This window comes from Schistocerca americana, chromosome 3, assembly GCF_021461395.2.
Source record: "Schistocerca americana isolate TAMUIC-IGC-003095 chromosome 3, iqSchAmer2.1, whole genome shotgun sequence".
Lineage (NCBI taxonomy): Eukaryota > Metazoa > Arthropoda > Insecta > Orthoptera > Acrididae > Schistocerca > Schistocerca americana.
This window is the reverse complement of record NC_060121.1, coordinates 980,128,021-980,148,131: the sequence shown is the minus strand read 5'-3', so window position 1 is coordinate 980,148,131 and position 20,111 is coordinate 980,128,021. Positions and strand designations below refer to the sequence as shown.

Genomic DNA, 20,111 nt, shown 5'->3' with positions numbered 1-20,111 from the left:
TGTTTCGGTTTGTTGTCACACGATGTTCTGCCTTCATTAAACTGTCGCACCCACAAACGAACTTTCGACACATCCGTAACTCCATCACCACATGTCTCCTTTAACTGTTGATAAATTTCAATTGGTTTCACACCACGCAAATTCAGAAAACGAATGATTGCACGCTGTTCAAGTAAGGAAAATGTCGCCATTTTAAGTATTTAAAACAGTTCTCATTCTCGCCGCTGGCGGTAAAATTCCATCTGCCGTACGGTGCTGCCATCTATGGGACGTATTGACAATGAACGCGGCCTCATTTTAAAACAATGCACATTTCTATCTCTTTCCAGTCCGGAGAAAAAAAATCGGAGGCCTTAGAACTTGAATGCACCTCGTACATTGGTACGACTACCACCCAGTTATCAGTTAGGCTGAATGAGCATAGACAGAGGGTGTACACTAGCAACGCACAATATCCTGTGTTCAGAGCAAGCTCTTCGACATGACAGTCATGGACTTCGGTGTCTGTTTCACCAAACATGGCATCAGCATTCCTCTCCCTGACACCATTTTCTCAGTATTCTGCTGGCTGGAAACTGTCATTACATTATGTCGTTGGTTCTCACTACCCACCTGCCCACCTGACACCTGGTTTTAGTTTACATTAATTCCTTTGGTCTCAGCATTTATTCTCAGTAACTTTTTCTAACTTCACCTCCATTTAGTTTACTATATATATTATTTTATGACCTTCCCCCCCCCCCCCCCCTCCCCCATCCTCCCCACCCCTACCATGTATAATGCATGTAGCTTTCTGCTCTTATTTACTCTTGCACGATGTTTTGTTAGTAATCTCTGTCTTGCTTATTACCCTATCTTTCACCTTTAAACTCCAAGGTTTTCAAATCTCATCCCGTGCAGCAAAAATTGGTGTTTTCTTCTCATTCCCTTTGATAAGTCACTTCTGACCCAGCATTCTGTGTGACTTTTTTATAATCCTCCCCATTTCCTAAACCTCACCAGTCCTTCTCCTTCATCCCTCTTCCTTCCCTTTCAGCCCTTCTGCCAGAAGAAGGCACTGGCTCTAGATGCTTGCACATTCCCTCAACTTTTGTATGTGTTTGCTCCTGCTGCCACTTGCTGAATAGATTTATGTTACATTACATATTCAAGGGTATGAAGTGGCTATATAGGACCATTTGAAGTATTCATTTATGGTTTAATAAGTGTTATGTAATAAATGTTTCTTAAGTCTTTGACTAAAGATTCTGGGATCATTTGGGCCTACATCTTTTAATTTTCTCTGTCAGCCTATTGTCGAGTGTCAGTCCATTATATAACACATTATTTTGTGTTTTATATTTGTTTTTAATGTTTAGATGTAAATAGTGGATCGATTTGATTCCCTTTTCATGCATTGAGATGTTCGTAGCATACAGATGAAGATTTTTCTTAATGTGCGTGATATTTTGAAAGATATATTGCCAAAGGACGTCAAAATTCATAGCATTTTAAATAACTCAATGCAGTGAACCCTACTGCTGCTATTCTTTTTATTATTTGCACTACCTTTTTCTTTACCTTGAAGGCCGACTGTGTATTCCAGGCACTTATTCTCCAAAGCACGATATGATAACCGTGGACTGGATGTATATATCCAAAATGGGTCACTTTGGAGTCATGAAATGGTGCACGTTGGAGCAAGCATTCAAAGGACATAACATACTGTAAAAATTCTCTTTGCCAAAGTCTTTACATGTTCTGCTACATTACAATGAGAAATCTCATATATTCTGGTCTGCTTTACACATATTCCTAGTATGTTTAACATGGGTAATAAAATTCTGTGCCCAGCAGTGTCAAAAACCTTTTACAGAAGTAAGAAACTACCAGTTACATGGTGGCCTTTATCCACTACTTCAAGAACAACTTTTGTAAATTGTGCTATGTGAGGCTCCGTACCTTTTCTTGACATGAAACTGAATTGGTAGTGGTTCCGGATTTCTTGTTTTATGTTGAGAGCTTGATGAAGACTTTTGCATCAGAGAACACAACTCCACTCTGAACCCTAGACAAGGAGACAAAGCCTACATGAAAACAAATTTATTGTTAACATTCTCATTTTAGTCTTTCTTCTTCAAGGCTTCAGATGTGAGTGTGAATCAGTGATTCACAGCTAACTGCAACCCCAATGACAGTGTTACATCCAAAAAATTTCAGTCTCTAACTAAGGAAAACTTAGTACCAAAGGCTAGAACAATGTAAAACATACAGAAAATGCAATTGAGTGCAGCACATATAACATAGATAACATTGGTAGGAAACACAAGGCGAACCACTTTACAGAAAACAAAGACACCACAATTGCGCCTAACTCAAAAAACTCTGAAGAGAGAATGAACAATCATGTAGCAACTAAAACTATAAATGATGTCCAGAAGCAAAATGAGTGAAATAATTATCAAAATAGGAAATGGAGGAACTTCAGAGGCACATTGAACAATCTGGTAAAGTGACACCTTCAGTCAGTGTTTAGCAATCCTACCATAGATTCAAATTAATTCAACAAAACTTTGAAAGTCTTAGCAGTAAGCACAATCATTTGGATACCATTGCAGGGAGGACAATCCTTATTTTTTTTAGATATAATTGAACATTGTTATACAAATGAACTAATTAGTGGATGTCACAGCCACTCTTCATGATCTTTCACTCTGCCTTCGGTAGAAAAGAGCAATGTGGTGATGGGGTAGCAATCTTTGCTGAAAGAGCTAGAAAATGAAATGTAATAGATGTGAGTAGAGTGTGTGCTGTATCACTTGGCCACTAGCTGCTCAGAAGGTGCAACCGTAGTAGTGGGGGCTCCCTTGCGGACGGGACAGTGCAGTAGGATAAGTGTAGTCCTACAGCTTCCCAAGCCTTCACATGAATGCATATCTCACAGAACTTGTAAGCTATAGCAAATGAGCTTGCAAACAATTGTATTAACAGGTTGTACCAGCACAACAAACAGTTCAACAAGTCAGCAGTTTATTATTAAAAACACAATGGGTGCAGGATTATGTTGGAACTGGATCAGAGACAGCGATTTATTTTTTCTTGTCTTGTACGCCTTTTTTCCTTTATCTTGTTGCCATGTTAAAATTAGCTTCTTTGCCAAAACATAGCATTGTTTACACAATTTCACCTCATAGTTATGCTAAAGCAGCTCCAATTGTGATAGAACACTGAAACAGCCTTCTGTAAATCAAACAATTGAGGCCAAGTTAAGGTTAGTAACTTATGAAAAGACCTGCTTGGTAAAAAAATAAATGTGATTCCTTCATTTATGGTGTTACAAAACCTGTACTAATTCTCATTTCACCAGCTGTCAATAGCTGTTGGATGGGTAACATTATTTCATTGAAAACATCTGTAATCACTCGTATATCACATTAGATAAGAAATTTTTGCATGTTAGCTATGTAGCTAATGCTCTCCACTTTACAAGCTGTCATTTGCCAAAAATTCATTTCGGTATCTTGAACTGTCTATGAGATTTGAAGGATGATATGAATATTTCATTTCCATCATTGTTTGCCCAGACAGTCAGAAGCTAGTGCACTATATACAATCCATTTTCTCGAGGTTAGTGACAGATACAGATCTCTTCTCAAAGTTTGAAGAAAAATTCAAAATGTTAGCTTCATTTCGTAAGCAATAATACATGAACTAACGTGCACCAAATGCAAACTCATAAGCGACAATAATTATGACCATTAATGAAATGATAGGCAGTTGATAGTGAAGCTGATGAATGAGACTAGCTGATGTGTAAGAATCAACTTTTTTTATCAAATAGTTTCATTAAAATCTTTTAGAAAGGTAGTCGAAATGGGCACACAATGATTTAGTAGTAATGGACGAAGCTCACAGTTGTGTAGACAATAGGCAATTGAGACGACTGCCACTTCAGAAAAGAGGTGGACTCACCCAGTGCTGACAACAAGGATGCATTTCTGTGCACTGGTCAAGTAATCTTGTGCAAGCTCTACTTTTAGTGTAGAGGACATAAAAAAAAACTTGCAGCAGTTAACTACAAGTGAGGTTAAGGCAGCTTGATCATTTTAGGTCTGTACAGACTTTCGTGGGTAGTCAAGATATTTTCTTTTAAATTCTTAATGCCCTACTTGTTGACATAGGCTAGGCAGTAAACATTGCAATAAAAAAGGGTTGGGTTAACATCATACTAACTGGAGATAAAAAACATAGACTTGCTATCTCCTGCACCAACTGGGGGGGGAGGGGGGGGGGGGGGGGGAAGGGCGTGAAAAGAACCCCCCAGTGAGCGAAGAAAAGGTTGAACGCGTGCGGGCAAGTTTCATGCGTAGCCCGCGGAAATCGACGAATAAAGCAAGCAGGGAGCTAAACGTACCACAGCCGACGGTTTGGAAAATCTTACAGAAAAGGCTAAAGCAGAAGCCTTACCATTTACAATTGCTACAAGCCCTGACACCCGACGACAAAGTCAAATACTTTGAATTTTCGGCGCGGTTGCAACAGCTCATGGAAGAGGATGTGTTCAGTGCGAAACTTGTTTTCAGTGATGAAGCAACATTTTTTCTTAATGGTGAAGTGAACAGACACAATGTGCGAATCTGGGCGGTAGAGAATCCTCACGCATTTGTGCAGCAAATTCGCAATTCACCAAAAGTTAACGTGTTTTGTGCAATCTCATGGTTTAAAGTTTACGGCCCCTTTTTCTTCTGCGAAAAAAACGTTACAGGACATGTGTATCTGGACATGCTGGAAAATTGGCTCATGCCACAACTGGAGACCGACAGCGCCGACTTCATCTTTCAACAGGATGGTGCTCCACCGCACTTCCATCATGATGTTCGGCATTTCTTAAACAGGAGATTGGAAAACCAATGGATCGGTCGTGGTGGAGATCGTGATCAGCAACTCATATGGCCTCCACGCTCTCCCGACTTAACCCCATGCGATTTCTTTCTGTGGGGTTATGTGAAAGATTCAGTGTTTAAACCTCCTCTACCAAGAAACGTGCCAGAACTGCGAGCTCGCATCAACGATGCTTTCGAACTCATTGATGGGGACATGCTGCGCCGAGTGTGGGAGGAACTTGATTATCGGCTTGATGTCTGCCGAATCACTAAAGGGGCACATATTGAACATTTGTGAATGCCTAAAAAAACTTTTTGAGTTTTTGTATGTGTGTGCAAAGCATTGTGAAAATATCTCAAATAATAAAGTTCTTATAGAGCTGTGAAATCGCTTCAATCATTTGTAATAACCCTGTACATGTCCACAGTGTTAAAAAAAAAGTTGAGTAACATGGGCATAGCTGTTAGGAAAGTTATAAATAACTTTATGGATTGTAAGGGCAAATCAGCAGTGATCTTACCATCAGCAATAGTGGGAGTATCATCAAATGCCAATCTCAGGTCACAAATGCTTTTAATGTGTGCTTTTCTTCTACTGGAAAATCCATCAATGGCTTTTTCAGTAATCTCCAGTACAGATATGAGGGCATTCAAGCTAAACAAAACATATAATTGGCCCCAAATAACAGTTAAGAGATAAAATACATAGGAAGGTTTAAAATCAGCAGGCTGTGATGGTATGTCTATCAGCACATTAAAAAAGTGCATAGAAGACAGATCTGATGCCATGGCCACAGCAGTAAATGATGTAATTGCATCAGGTAGTTTCCCAAACAATCTACAAATAGTACAAGTAACCTTGATTTACAAGAAAGGTGATAAATTTAAAACTGAAAACTATCGACCCATCTCACTGTAACCTCCTGCATGATCCTAGGTAATTGAGAAAGTTATTTACACCAGGCAAATGACATTACTGAGGTTACACAATCTAATGTTTCAAAATCAGAATGGCTTTGTGAAAAACAAGTCAACTGCAGTAGCTGCAACACAGTTGATAGAAAAAATAAGAACTGCTGTAGCGAACAATGACTATGTAACAGGAGTGTTCCTTGCTCTTGAAAACACTTTTGATTGTGTCAGCAGCAATACATTACTTGACAAGCTTTAGAACCTGGTATTAGAGGAACTTCTTTTGAATGATGAAATCATATATGAGCAACAAGAAACAATTTGTGTTGCTCGAAAAAACAGTGGCTCATTCAAATTCCAAATCTCTGATATGATACATGTGTCTCAAACACAAGACTGGAGTTGTTGTCTAACAGTGTTACCAGTGAAGTAGTCAAGTATTTCAATGAAAGCTATCTAAATGCTGCAGCTTCAAAGATTGCAGTAATGGAATTAACACTGGATAACAGATTTTGGTTTGAAATTATCTTTAGCAAATGACATAAAAATGGAAAAAAATGGATGAAATTCTTGGGAAATACCATCCAGGTCAACCTCAAATGGGACATGCATATACATTCCTTCGCCTGTAACCTATCTAAAATCATATTTGCCATAAACATTATTAGCAAATATGGTAAAGAGAAGTATGTATCAAATTTGTACTATTTGGTAGAAATGTGCAGCAATACAAGTCAACCTAAATTCATTTCTATCGCTGCAGAAAAAAACTGTCAGATTTATTTGTGGTGCCAAACTGAGAGAAGCTTATCGGAACCTGTTTCCAAAATTTATTAAAAGTAATATCCAAACTTGAACTGTGACCTATGGCAACTTAATACCAGACAAAATTAAGATACCATGTAATTTGCCTTTCTGTTGGTAAATTAAAAGACCAACAAAAAGGAATTTTCGTTGAACATCCATTTTATTCCCTTATTGAGTTCATTATTTCTATGAAAAATGCTTTGTAAGTATGTCAGGCTCATAGTTTTAGGTAATTCACATGCAATCTAATGGTAATAAAAATATTATAACTTTGTTTCTTATATATTAATAAATGTTAAATGTATTAAAATGTAAAATTATTTGTAAAACAATAAATTTATAAATTATAAACTGACAAGAAGAATATGCAGAAGAATAACTTGTACGATATTGTGAAACTGTTTTGTTTCTAAGGATTCTGTCTGAATATTCAGTGTTGCATAAATATTATTATTATTATTATTATTGTTACTACTACTACTCTGTGTTTCAGTAATTTCTTTCATATTTTTTTTCAGGTTTGCAATGGAGTGAACGACTGTAAAGATAATGCAACATCTGATGAGACACATGACCTGTGTCCACGAAATAAGACATGCCCTCCAAATCACCTTAAGTGTGAGAAAACAAATATCTGTGTGGAACCTTACTGGCTTTGTGATGGAGACAATGACTGTGGTGACAACAGTGATGAGGATCCGCTGCACTGTGCAGAGAGATCTTGCCCACAAAATAGCTTCAGGTCAGTTTACATCACTTGTTCCTTCCAACAGTTCTTTACACTAGACTCGCATTCGGGAGGATGACGGTTCAAACCTGCATCCGGCCATTGTGATTTAGGTTTTCCGCAATTTCCCAAAATCGCTTCAGGCAAATGCCAGGATGGTTCCTTTGAGAGCGCATGGCCGTCTTCCTTCCCCATCCTTCCATAATCCGATGGGACTGGTGACCTTGCTGTTTGGTCCCCAGTCAACCAACAGTTCTCTCACAAGAAGTACATGTGACTCACATAATGAGACTGGAAAATCCTGGATGGAATATAAACAGCTTAATGAGTGGAGGTAGTCACTTGTGGTATAATAGAGGCGTTGACAGGTACATCAACAAGAACTGATTGGTAACATGTCAAATAAAACCTTCTTCGTTAGAGTCACAGATGCTGTCCCGTGGATGTATATGACTGTGTGCTTCAAAGAGGAACACTTTGTCAAGCTGAACTATTGTGTTACAGCACTTGTTTATTGCTTATTGATGGGGGCTGTAGAAGTAACGATTAAAATTTGAACCGTTTGTATTCCAGTCTACTGAGCCACATTCCAGTTAGATAATATTTGCTAGTTATTACTTTTATTACTGGTATACAGCCAGGTGTTTTTTGAGAGTGTTATAGCATGACTGATGTGAAAGGGGGACGGCATGTACACTTCATTATAAAACATTGTTGACACTGCGATAATTATTTATTAGTGTAAGTTGCTATAAATTATTAATTACAGACCAGCAATCCTTGTAATTGAACACTACACACAGGATTAAATTGTGCATCAAGTATAAATCCTGTATTGGTGGTTAGTTTCCTAACAGTGTGCTACCCTATGCAAATATATTCCAACTTTGACATTTCCAGATATTAGTGCTTATTACTGCCACTCCCAAACATCATCAGATGAGTTATATAAATATTTTTCTTGAAAGAGGTCAATCATTAGCTATATTTGCTGTATATTTTCTGAAAACAAATTAATAAATTAAGATTTTCTGTTAAATATAACTACATTATGATTATTTATCATCATTCCTGCTATTTATAATATTCAAATAAGAAATGATAGACAAGCTGAGACAACCCTCTTTACTTGCTTTGCACTCAGTTCACTTACTTTGAAGTGCCATATTCTGATGTTCTGAAAAAGTTTTTTGAAAACTGAATAGAAAAGACAGTACCAAATGCTGTAGACCACACAGTACTTGAATTTTAAGTGACTTTTTTTCCATGTTACTGGCACTGTAATGTTTTTGGTTGCCAGTTCCAGTCTTTCAGTTTGCAGATCAAACAGGTAAAGAGAATCACATCTCTTCCTTCATCAACAGACTCAGAAGATAAATAACCCAGTCATTAATCAGTGATGTACTATTCGTTACACATCACAGTGGAAACTTGACACAGTGGCGATATATCATAACAGACACTGTGCACATGTTATTGTCATGTACAAAGTTAACAATATAATTAAAACATGTTGTAAATAAGTTTTATGGTGCAGTTCGCAGTTGTACTTATATGTTGCATGTTTACTATAGTATACGGGGTTTTAAGGTGTGTAGATATTATGCAGTTACTTGATGGTCACAGACTTTTACACAAGAGGTTAACATTACAAGTGAACCCTGCAGAGACACGAATCAATGTAAGGATCTTGCATGATTACTCGGAGGTTACAGAGCCTAACCAGCATAGTTATTACACATCTCGTACCTGAAGCCAGACTCATAGATAAATAGATGTTACATGTTTAGTGTCAGGATGCAGCCTTTTTCATACCAGCCAACATAGTTGTTACTTGTACAGATGCTAGTGGCAGACGGGTGATTTTGGGGTGTTGTGGGTGATTTGAAGACAATGGTACAAATATTTGTTTGTCTCAGAAACTACATAATGTTTTGAGAATTGGCTTGGTTAAATTTTGCTGTTTTGAAAAGACTGTGAGACTTAACTGTTTTCTGAATTGAGAAAAATGTAGAAGGTTAGTAAATTATAAAAGTATACTGAACTATCGTATACTTCTGTATTGGGGATACCCTAATTACGAGTATGGCATCCATATTGAAGAGAAATTTACATTTTGCAAAATAATGCAAAATCTTAATTTAGTGGTTGAGTGGCGCCATCTGATTTGGAAAAAAATTTAGCAACAAAAGTACAGTGTCAAAATTCAGAATTTAGCAAGCACAAAGCAAAATTGGCAGTTCAAATTATGATGGCCCATATTTTCATTGTCAGTTATGCCATAAGTTAATTAGTTTCAGATAATTTAAAGTATGTTCTTGGAAAGAGTAGGAAGTCTGCTTTCGAATAAGTGGTAACAACATGTCAGGTTCCGCAGATTAGCTCAGAATGTTTTCCCATTATGTACTGTAATAGAATTTTCAGTTAGCTATAACTTTTAATTAACTTATCTTCCCATAAAACTAATTGGATCATTATGTCACAGATACCAGTAGAACCAACTGAACAATAAGTCTACATGGATCTTGGCCTAAATAACATTCTGAAATATTATGTATTTTGTGTGCAGTTGCATTGAAAATAGAATGAAAAATGAGGAAAAACTTTAGTAATTCACGGGAGGATAAAGCATAACAGGCGAATAGTTTCCAGCTTGTTGCATCTCAAAACTGCAAATAATTCTTCTGCACCACACATGCACACATTCCTCATACTCAAGTGTTCAGTTGCTAGACATATTCATGGTGAAAACGAATTCACAGGGCCTACCATATGTGTTTGATAGTAATAAATTAGAATATGAAAACTATTAGCTTGGCTTTAGTTAGACATGAATTATGTGAGGGATAGAAATCATGCGAAAAAAGCAAAATACTGAGCACTCCAGTTTAACATGCAACAATACTGAATTGATAATTCAAGATAAATCTAATAGATTATGCTAGCTTTGCTCTTTATTGTCTCCATACTCGTGGTTTTTGCGTTTTCTTTTATGAACCCCTCAATAACAACTCTGTTCATGTGCGGAAAATTGGTGTTTGCTTTTAAAAGGCCTTTTGAATATCAGATACAACTTTAACATCTGGCTAGTTCACAGTGTTACCAATATTTTGTGTGTCTGTATTCATATACAAAAATACTTATGTGGTGGAGTGGAGCTCATGCCGTCACCCCCTACCCTCAAATTTCATTTTATATGATAGCACGCTTTTGCAGATGTCCCAACCACCGATGCATACCTGCTACATGGTACTGCGATGGTGATGATGACTGTGGAGATGGATCAGATGAGCCACCCGAATACTGCAGGTTGGAGGGTCGCACCTGTTTTGGCGATCTTTTCACTTGTGATAATGGAAACTGTATTCCAAGGATCTACATATGTGATGGGGATAATGACTGCCTTGATAATTCTGATGAAGATAAGCGTCATCAGTGCAGTAAGTAAAAAAAAAAAAATGTATATTTTTATTAATGTCAGCCATTTTCTGCAGTTTCAAAATAAGTTTCAATTGTTTTAAATAAATTCCTGAGCCTCACGTAATATTCCTACTTTTTATGATTCAAAAAAGAATCATCTCAATTTATCAACTGACAGATCAGTTTTAAACTTCTACTTACTTAAAATATCACCATTGGGCCTCCAAAGTTCACAAGAGGACTGTCACATGTTATATCATAAATTCATTCACAACTTCGTGGCTGAAGATTTGGCTACATTATAAAACTGTAATATCTGATTTTTATATGCCATCACACATACTGCTCACACAGCACCAACTGGACTGCAGTAATTATGTTCCAAAATGATATACATTCAAAATAAATGGCAACAGGTCATTAATCAGATTATTTGTATTTGTTGCATCAGATGTAAAATTGCTATATGTTACATTCACACATTTAATTACCTTGTATGAAATTAAATATTTCATATGTTTTCTTGAACCAGGTACCCTACAGATGCTGAACAGGCTTTGACCTTCTGGTGTAGAAACTGTCATTACATATCGAATTGAGAGCATTCACTTTCAATACAAAAGAAAACATATAATTGCACTCATTTCTCATCAATAACTTTCTTTTCAGGCATAATGCTTTTAATACAGCAAAATCGATACATGTCTTATCCCAATAATTTCAAGAAAACTGTGGGAATTCTTTCGCTATAGTGTGAAATTTTTTAAAAGAAATTTGTTCAGTGCCAAACCATTGTCCCTGATAGTGTGTGTATGTGTGTGTGTGTGTGTGTGTGTGTGTTTGGGATGGATATGTGAAAGGCAGTAATAGTGTGTGTTTATTTTAATTAATGTTGCGGTCAGAAGTAACAATATGAAAAAAATATCATTTACAATGTGCGGAGGGCTGGGACATATGTGTCCCACTGGTGTTTTTATTTGGGTCTATTTTGTCCCAGTGTACATGAAGTGAATGATCATCTTGTATTTTCATCTATGAGGTATGGGCTGAACCGTAACTCCACCAACAAACTTGCTCAGGTTGTTCACTGGATAAGTTTTGAGTGTTTCGCTATAAGGAACTTGCGATCTTCAGCAGCTCTTTATAAAGTAATAATGTAATTATGATTTATCCTGTTTGTCACCCCAATTACCTTTCCTTCTGAGAAAATACCTTCACAACAGTGAAAAAGCCTATTATGTGTAATCACCAAAATGTACATCCCAAAAAAAAAAAAAAAAAAAAAAAAAAAAATTTCGTTTTTTCATAGGTGACTATGTACAGCTGAAGTGGTTGACATCACTGGCTCAGCATTGTGTCATTGCACCGCTCTGCCATTGCATTCATTGAACCTATACAGGAAATGCACATTGGCCAACTCGTCATCAATAAACCTATCCATAATACTGCTGTGTATCACTGTCAATGCATAACTAACACTGCCAGAAAACACAACTCTAGACAGAACTAAGCATTACTGAATACTAACTTGAAGGCGAATTAAAGTGGACTTTACTTGTGTCAACAGCAGGCACTGTGAGCAAGTGGAAACAAGACACACAGCAGATACCATTCAGATTTGCACTGTTGTGCACTGTTTTCAGTATTTTCAGTACAATACAGATACAGTGATAAATGGGGCAAGCAACCAAAGCAAATGCAATAATGCTGTAATGAGGTCTCGTATCCCAAAATACTCAGAACGTATCCCTGAACAGCAACTGAAAGTTGTTCAGTGTAGTTTTGGTTCACACTGTATATTTTCCAAAAATCATGTGGATTGTATTTATGATGACAAATATTTGACTTTTCAGTGGGTAAAGTAAAGGGAAAGATAATCACTTGCTTCTAGCGGACTGTTGTGTGATTCATAGACACAGTATTAAATAGCTTTTGATTTCTGGCTTTTCTTCTGGCAGAAAGTACACACGTTCACACACATAACCACACAGACACCTAAACACACACTACCACAGCCACTGTGACACTTTAAAGTGTGTTCTGTTATGTGTGTCCATGCATCACACATCAGGCTGCTAAAGGTGGGATTGCCTTTCCTTTATTTTACGTGGTGTTCCATTCAGGAAGTTCCGTTATTAAGTTTGCAGGGTACTCACAAGTTCCAATCAATAATTTTTTATTGACTGGTATAGCTCTATTAGAAAGAGTATTGTCAGAATCTGTGGAATTTACTTTGAAATGTAAATACCATAGTTTACTTTGAACTGTAACTTCTACAGTTTCTATGATGTTCTTGTCAAATTGAGCAAGACTGGTGTATAAAAAACATTGATTGGGACTTACGGCTGTCCTACAAACTTAACTTCAACAGCTACTGCTTCTCCTGCCGGCAGTGCCAGGTCTTGCTAAATTTCCATTATTGTTTCTCATTTCAGTAGATTATTTCAACTGACAAGATCTTTATCATTACATGCAAATGCAAGTATCTCATGCAACAGTTACATGTATCCTACTTGTGATGTGGTGTCAAACAGTTTTTGCACAAAGCAATTTGACAATAACATGCAGCAAATTCTCACTGGTTCTTTGGTAACCTAAATGGCACATACATGTCCCAGGGGCAGTGGAAGAATTGATACTTTTTGTTATTGCTTTTCTGATGAATTACTGAATGAGGTGGTTCATTTTTTACACTGGATTTATATTTTGGTCGGTGATGGCAAATCCCTTTCTGGTTGTCTATCTAGCTTTTCTGTGGTTTCCTTCAAACACATAAAGTAAATTCTTGAATGGCTCCTTTGAAACCTGTTTGCTGCCCTATTATCTAATCCACTTCTCTACCAAGTCTCTAGTGAGGTGTTCTCTGTGGGACATTGAATGTCAATCTTCCTTCCCTCAGAACAGTTCTTGAAGAAGAAATGGTGATTCTAAGAGACAGCTCCATCAGTTTTTCAGATTTTAAGTACTGGTTATTTACAGTGTTTGTGTTAATTTTTGGTTCTTATGAAGATTTGAGGATGTCTCATCGTGTTTTCAAAAATCTGTTTTCAATGCAAATTAATTGGAATGTATCTTTTTACCATGAAAGACTGTAAAATGACAATTCACAAATTATGTTTCTTTATAATTTACAACAGTCCCCTGACAAAATAATATAGCTATAATTTTATTGAAAATTTTAGATGATAGAAAATGTGATGAGGAGACAGAATTTACGTGCAATGAAAATAAGAAATGGAATCGGGCCCAATGTATTCCCAAGAAATGGCTTTGTGATGGTGACCCAGATTGTGTGGATGGGGCAGACGAAAACTCGACCCTCTTGAATTGCCCAACTCCAGCTCCTTGTGGTGAAGGACAGTTTAAGTGTGCCAATGGACGCTGCATTAACAAGGTAAATACTGCTTAATTTTGTTGTGCACTGCCACATAATTTATGAGGGCAAAACTCTTGGATATTTCTGATCTTGTGTGCATTCTAAGTGCTGCATTCATTGCAACTAATATTATTCTTCCTGAAAGTTATAGTAGCAATAAATAAAGTGCAATGTAGTGTCCCACATTTTTATTTCTGTCCGTCTTATTTGTCTCCTCAGTTGGATTAGCATGTTGTGGTTTCTAATCATTTCTTTGCAGATTTTTGAGACAGAATCATCCTGAAACTAAAAAGTTTGCTTAAGCATACTACAAATAATTGAATTAAAATATGAAAGCTTTTAATGTTGATAACAGTTCTAGAAAAATTCACAATTCTGTAGAGAATTAAAACAAGTGATATCTAGAACCTTTGATTTGTATATGCCATCATACCATCATCATCATCGTCTTCTTCTTCTTCTTCTTCTTCTTCTTCTTCTTCGTGTTTCTGTGTGCCAGTCTATGTTGATTGTTAGCTAGCAGCAGTAGAAGGTTCTCGGCAGCACTTGTGATTTCCTATTAGAGAGTGTTTTAATATATTTAGCATCATCTGCAGCAATGTGCTCATTGCAAATCTACAAAACTCTAATGGCCATCACAAAAATAGACATGTCTAGTTCATCTTAAATCCAACAGCATGGCCAGCTCGTGATAATCTCAAATGTTAGTAAAAATTCTGAAATATAGTTAGACATCTCTATTAGTAGTCTTGAACAAATTTAAAGTGAAAATTAAATGAGAACATTCTCAAAGTTTGTAGATTCATTTGATACATATTTCTGGGGAAAACTTAAAAGTATTCCGAGATAAAAAATAAAATACCATGAGAGGCATGAAACTGTTCCTCTTGTGTAAAGAAAAATGTCATCACTAATGAATTTGCATTCTGTTGGACCTGTAGAAACTTACAGTGAGAAATTGTTAAGAAAACTATAAAATTAATTTTGGTAGCATCTGAGACATCATTATTGTGCCGTGTGCCACAGTGCAAGTAATTACTTGCCAGATGAGCTTTTGTGTATTTGTTGTTTAATTTTTATTGTTGTTTCATACGGGTTCAGTGTATTCTTCTATTTGCTTTCATTTAATTCTATAAAACTACACGAAAAAAATCTTTTTTCTGTCATGGCTGAATATGAGAAGGAAATAGGTCGTTGCTGATTGCTGAGTTGATTACTGCCCACAACAAGCTGGAAGCAACACACTCAATATTTTGTCAGAGAAACTCAGAAGGTTGTTACCCTGTGGATTGGAAAGCTTTCATCCTGCCAGTAACTAATCGTGCACCAGGAGACAATTAAATGAAAACTCAAATCTTATATCCTGCATCTAATGCTGTTGATCAACTATTTAAAACCAATATTTGAGACAGATAGTAAAGTGATGAATGCTGTACTTTCATATATTTTAGTATAAGGATCATTATAAAAGGATAAAAGTTATTTTACATCTATACTCTGCAAGCAACCTTACAATCTGTGGCTGAGGGTTATTCTGGTACCACTATCTGTTCCTATGTTCCCCATTCTATTTGCGAGTGGCGTGTGCAAAGAATGATTGTCAGTAAACCATGTTAGGTATGTTTTTTGGGATTTTCTCATTGCGGTCATTTTGTAAGATACATGTGGGAAGAAGTAAATTGTTGCCTGACTCTTTCTGGAACCTCTCCCTTGGAATTATAATAGTAAACTTCTCTGTGATGCACACCACTTCTGGAGTTTGTTGAGCATCATGGTAATGCTGTTGTGCCAACTAACAATCCTGTGATGAAACATGTAACTCTCTGTTGGATCTTGTCTATTTCTTCTATTAATCCAACCCAGTAATGGGTCCAGACCAATGTACAATACACAAGATTTGGCCAAACGAGTGTTTTGTAGATCACTTCATTCATGCATGAGTAAGATTGCCTTAAAATTCTTCTAATGAATCTCGCCTCGCGTCTGCTTTTCATACTATTTGTTTTATTGGTCATTCCACATAGGTCACCCCAGATGGTTTCTCCTAGGCCGTTTCCAGTGATTTGTCACCAATAATGTTATCACACAATAGTGAATTTCTTTGCCTAGTTATCTGTAATATGTTACATTTATGTACCTTCATTGTCAACTGCAAACCCTGCTTCAGTCATTGATCTTCTGCAGGTTTTTCTGGTGTTTGCTAGTTTTCTGGGATTGCTAACTTCTTACAGACAACCACACCATTGCAAATAATCTCATGGAGCTTCTGACATTATCTGCTAGATTAGTTATAACCAGTGACCAGTCTTCCCAGGTGTACTCCTGAAATTACCTTTACATCTGTTAAATTTATTCCATTAAGACTGATGTGTTGAGTTCTATCTGCAAGGATGTCTTGCATCCACTCACAAATCTGGTCCAATATTTGGTAGGCTCATATTTTTTCCACTTAACTACAGTTCACAGCTGTTTTGAATGCCTTCTAGAAGTCAAGGAATACGGCATCCATCTAGTTGCTGATGTCTGCAACAATGTGGATCGCATGGACAAAGATAACAAGCTGAGTTTCAGAAATCTATGCTTGTAGGATCCATGTTGTTTTATGTAGAGGAGATTTTCATTCTCCAGAAATATCATAATATATGAACATAAAACATGTTCCATTATTCTATAACAGACTGATGTCAGTGATATGGGCCTATAATTACGTGTATCTGTGCTATGACTTTTATTGAAAATGAGAGTGCCCTGCTTTTATTTCCCCAGTCACTAGGTACCCTTCATTGTCCCAGCAGACTGTGATAAACTTCTGCTAGAAGAGGAGCAAGTTCTTTGCATAATCTCTGTAGAATCTCACAGTTATGATGTCTGGACTGAGATACTCAACAAACTTCATTAAGCGATTGTAGTCGGTTTTCTGTTCTGAGATAATGTGTCTCAGTACCTGACATTTTCATATTCATGTGATGAGTGTTGGTTCTTCATCATCTTGACCTGTTTAAGGTGTTTAATGAGGCATACAGTTAGCCATTTCTTCCTCATCAACAGGAACAAAAAAGAGATTGACTAATAACTACACAGAGAATCTTCGGCATTGCCTCATTCAGTGGCTTGAAGAGATAAACTGCTGTACTAAAGCAAAGCAGTTAAAAAATCAAGATAGCAGACCAATTATAATGTAGAACTCATTTCTCCAAGTGGTATTGATAGAGAAGCGAACAAAAGAGGAGCTAGGGAGGTGAAACAGTAGCAGATGGACATAATATAGAGGTTAATGCAGAATACATCAACAAAAAAGTGATTACCAAAACATAGGTAAAGCATAACACTACAACATTTTATAGTGAAAACAGAAGCCCATAACAAAAACAGAATCATGTCAAAATGCCTGATATGAATAAGAAATTGGAAATGGAGTACCTCGAGAAGAAAGAAAGAAATTACTTAATATAATAGAGGGAAACATTCCACGTGGGAAAAATATATCTAAAAACAAAGATGATGTGACTTACCAAATGAAAGCGCTGGCAGGTCGATAGACACACAAACAAACACAAACATACACACAAAACTCAAGCTTTCGCAACAAACTGTTGCCTCATCTGGAAAGAGGGAAGGAGAGGGAAAGACGAAAGGATGTGGGTTTTAAGGGAGAGGGTAAGGAGTCATTCCAATCCCGGGAGCGGAAAGACTTACCTTAGGGGGAAAAAAGGACGGGTATACACTCGCACACACACACATATCCATCCACACATATACAGACACAAGCAGACATCATACACTTCTGCCTCGACTGACATCTCTGCCCAAACTCTTTGTCTTTAAATATGTCTGCTTGTGTCTGTATGTGTGGATGGATATGTGCGTGTGTGCGAGTGTATACCTGTCCTTTTTTCCCCCTAAGGTAAGTCTTTCCGCTCCTGGGATTGGAATGACTCCTTACCCTCTCCCTTAAAACCCACATCCTTTCGTCTTTCCCTCTCCTTCCCTCTTTCCAGATGAGGCAACAGTTTGTTGCGAAAGCTTGAATTTTGTGTGTATTTTTGTGTTTGTTTGTGTGTCTATCGACCTGCCAGCGCTTTTGTTTGGTAAGTCACATCATCTTTGTTTTTAGATATAAAGAAATTACTTAAGTAGATAAAAGGAAAAAGTGTTCATAGAGGCAAAGGAAACAACAAACATGATACGCAAGAGAAGGCTGTAATTCGAAATGGAGTACCTCGAGAGGAAAGAAAGAAATTACTTACGTAGGTAAAAGGAAAAAGTGTTCATAGAGGCAAAGGAAACAACAAATATGATACGCAAGAGAAGGCTGTAATTCTATGGAAGCTTACTATAATTAGTGGTAGTACATTAACAAACGTAAATGTTGAAAGTGGATGCAAAATGGGCTGATGAAGTAAAAACTATAGTCAAAGTAGTTGAGATTGGTCCAAAAGATATTTACACTAAAGAATCATTTCAGACTAAGGCCAATAACTTCAAGAGTTTACAAAAAAATTATCTGATACAGGATGAAGAACTTCAGTGAAAGAATGAAGACATTCTGGAAGGAGAAGAGACAAAGCAGTAATTAAGTTCATGTGTGTGACTCACAGTATGCCAAACTGTTGAAGAATAAGTAATTCAGCTTTCTGATGATTTACTGTCCCAGCTCTCCATAAATGTTACATTTGTTTTTTCATTCTTTGCTTAATTTAACAGATGTAGAACTTAGCAGTCAGTGATCTCGTAATATGTCGCCTTGAATTAAATTCCTATTATTAATGGGATTGATTGACATCTGTTAAATAATGTACACAACACTGCAGTAAGTAATTTTTAGTCTCTTCACAATAGTCCCTTGTGATAATCAGCTTTTTATCAAGCAGGAGGCTCATTGTTTATAGCAGATAGGTAAGCTACACTCATTAATAATATTTGCACAGTTCTTTGGAGGCAGATTAATTCAAAATATGGTAGATATAGGCACTTCTCCTGAGCACTGATTCATAAATAGGTGATATTAGCATAATGAAAGTTTCCCTCTGATTCATTGTAAAATCCATTTCAACTAGCTACCAACTACATGTTGTATACATTTTGGTTCCTGAGCAGGAACTGACACATAGTAAATGTACAGTTTTGATACTGGACACAAATTAACTTATAACATGATGTTTATGTTCTGGTAGCAAAATAGAGGCTGACTAATAGCAATGCCTAGATGTTAGCAATTTAACTACTTAACAGACTGATGTTGCTCTGTTTGCCACACCTATTTGTAGCTGAGCACAGTATAAAAATTACAGAACATTGAAATACACAGCAGTTATATGTTGGTTAAAGATACAAATGACAGTAAAATGAAAGGACACAAAGGTACAATAGGAAAAAGAGAAATTCTGTTCAACTATGAGCTGTATAATTAGAAAATGGCAAAAATATCAGGCACTACATTATGAAGTTGATTTCTATGCCCTCAGGGATACAAAAAGCCTACCAAAATATTACAAGAAACTTAAATTTTTCAGACTGAATAATTAATGAACTAACAAATTATTCTGCCAAAAGTAGGCATTTTTGGGATGAAAAAAAAAACTGTGCATCAAAACTATGGTACTGAGTTTTGGAAATAATCACAAGTTAACATTGAAACGTTTTGGAACACAGACATTGTGAATATGAATAACTTGTGAAATATGAAGTGTTTGGGAAAAGTTAGATGTTTGTTGAAAAGAGGAGAATGAGGGCTTTCAAACGAGCTGTGTTACTTTAGAAATAAACACCTGTTTTTTCATTGAACATTTTTTTATGAATCGTAAACCCTGAATGTTTCTTTAACTAAAATAATTCCATAATAACCAATGGTATTGCTATCATAAATAGTCTGTAAATATCAAGTGAATAGTATATTTCATTGGAATAAATCATGCATAAAAAATTAGCTATTGTGTGTAACTATTGTATATTCCTTTGTAACAGAATGAGTTCAAATAAAGAAAAAAAAATGTTAATACCAGGAATG

General features: G+C 36.5%; 1 protein-coding gene across 1 annotated transcript in view; it reads left to right on the top strand.

The window, feature by feature from the left end:
• The window catches only part of LOC124607337 (low-density lipoprotein receptor-related protein 2), a 218,604-nt gene that overhangs the window by 147,461 nt on the left and 51,032 nt on the right, over positions 1-20,111 (top strand). The window contains exons 39-41 of the mRNA XM_047139640.1: positions 7,100-7,323; positions 10,525-10,748; positions 13,911-14,122. Of these exons, the coding sequence (XP_046995596.1) occupies positions 7,100-7,323; positions 10,525-10,748; positions 13,911-14,122 (660 nt within the window). The remainder of the gene's footprint in view (positions 1-7,099; positions 7,324-10,524; positions 10,749-13,910; positions 14,123-20,111) is intronic.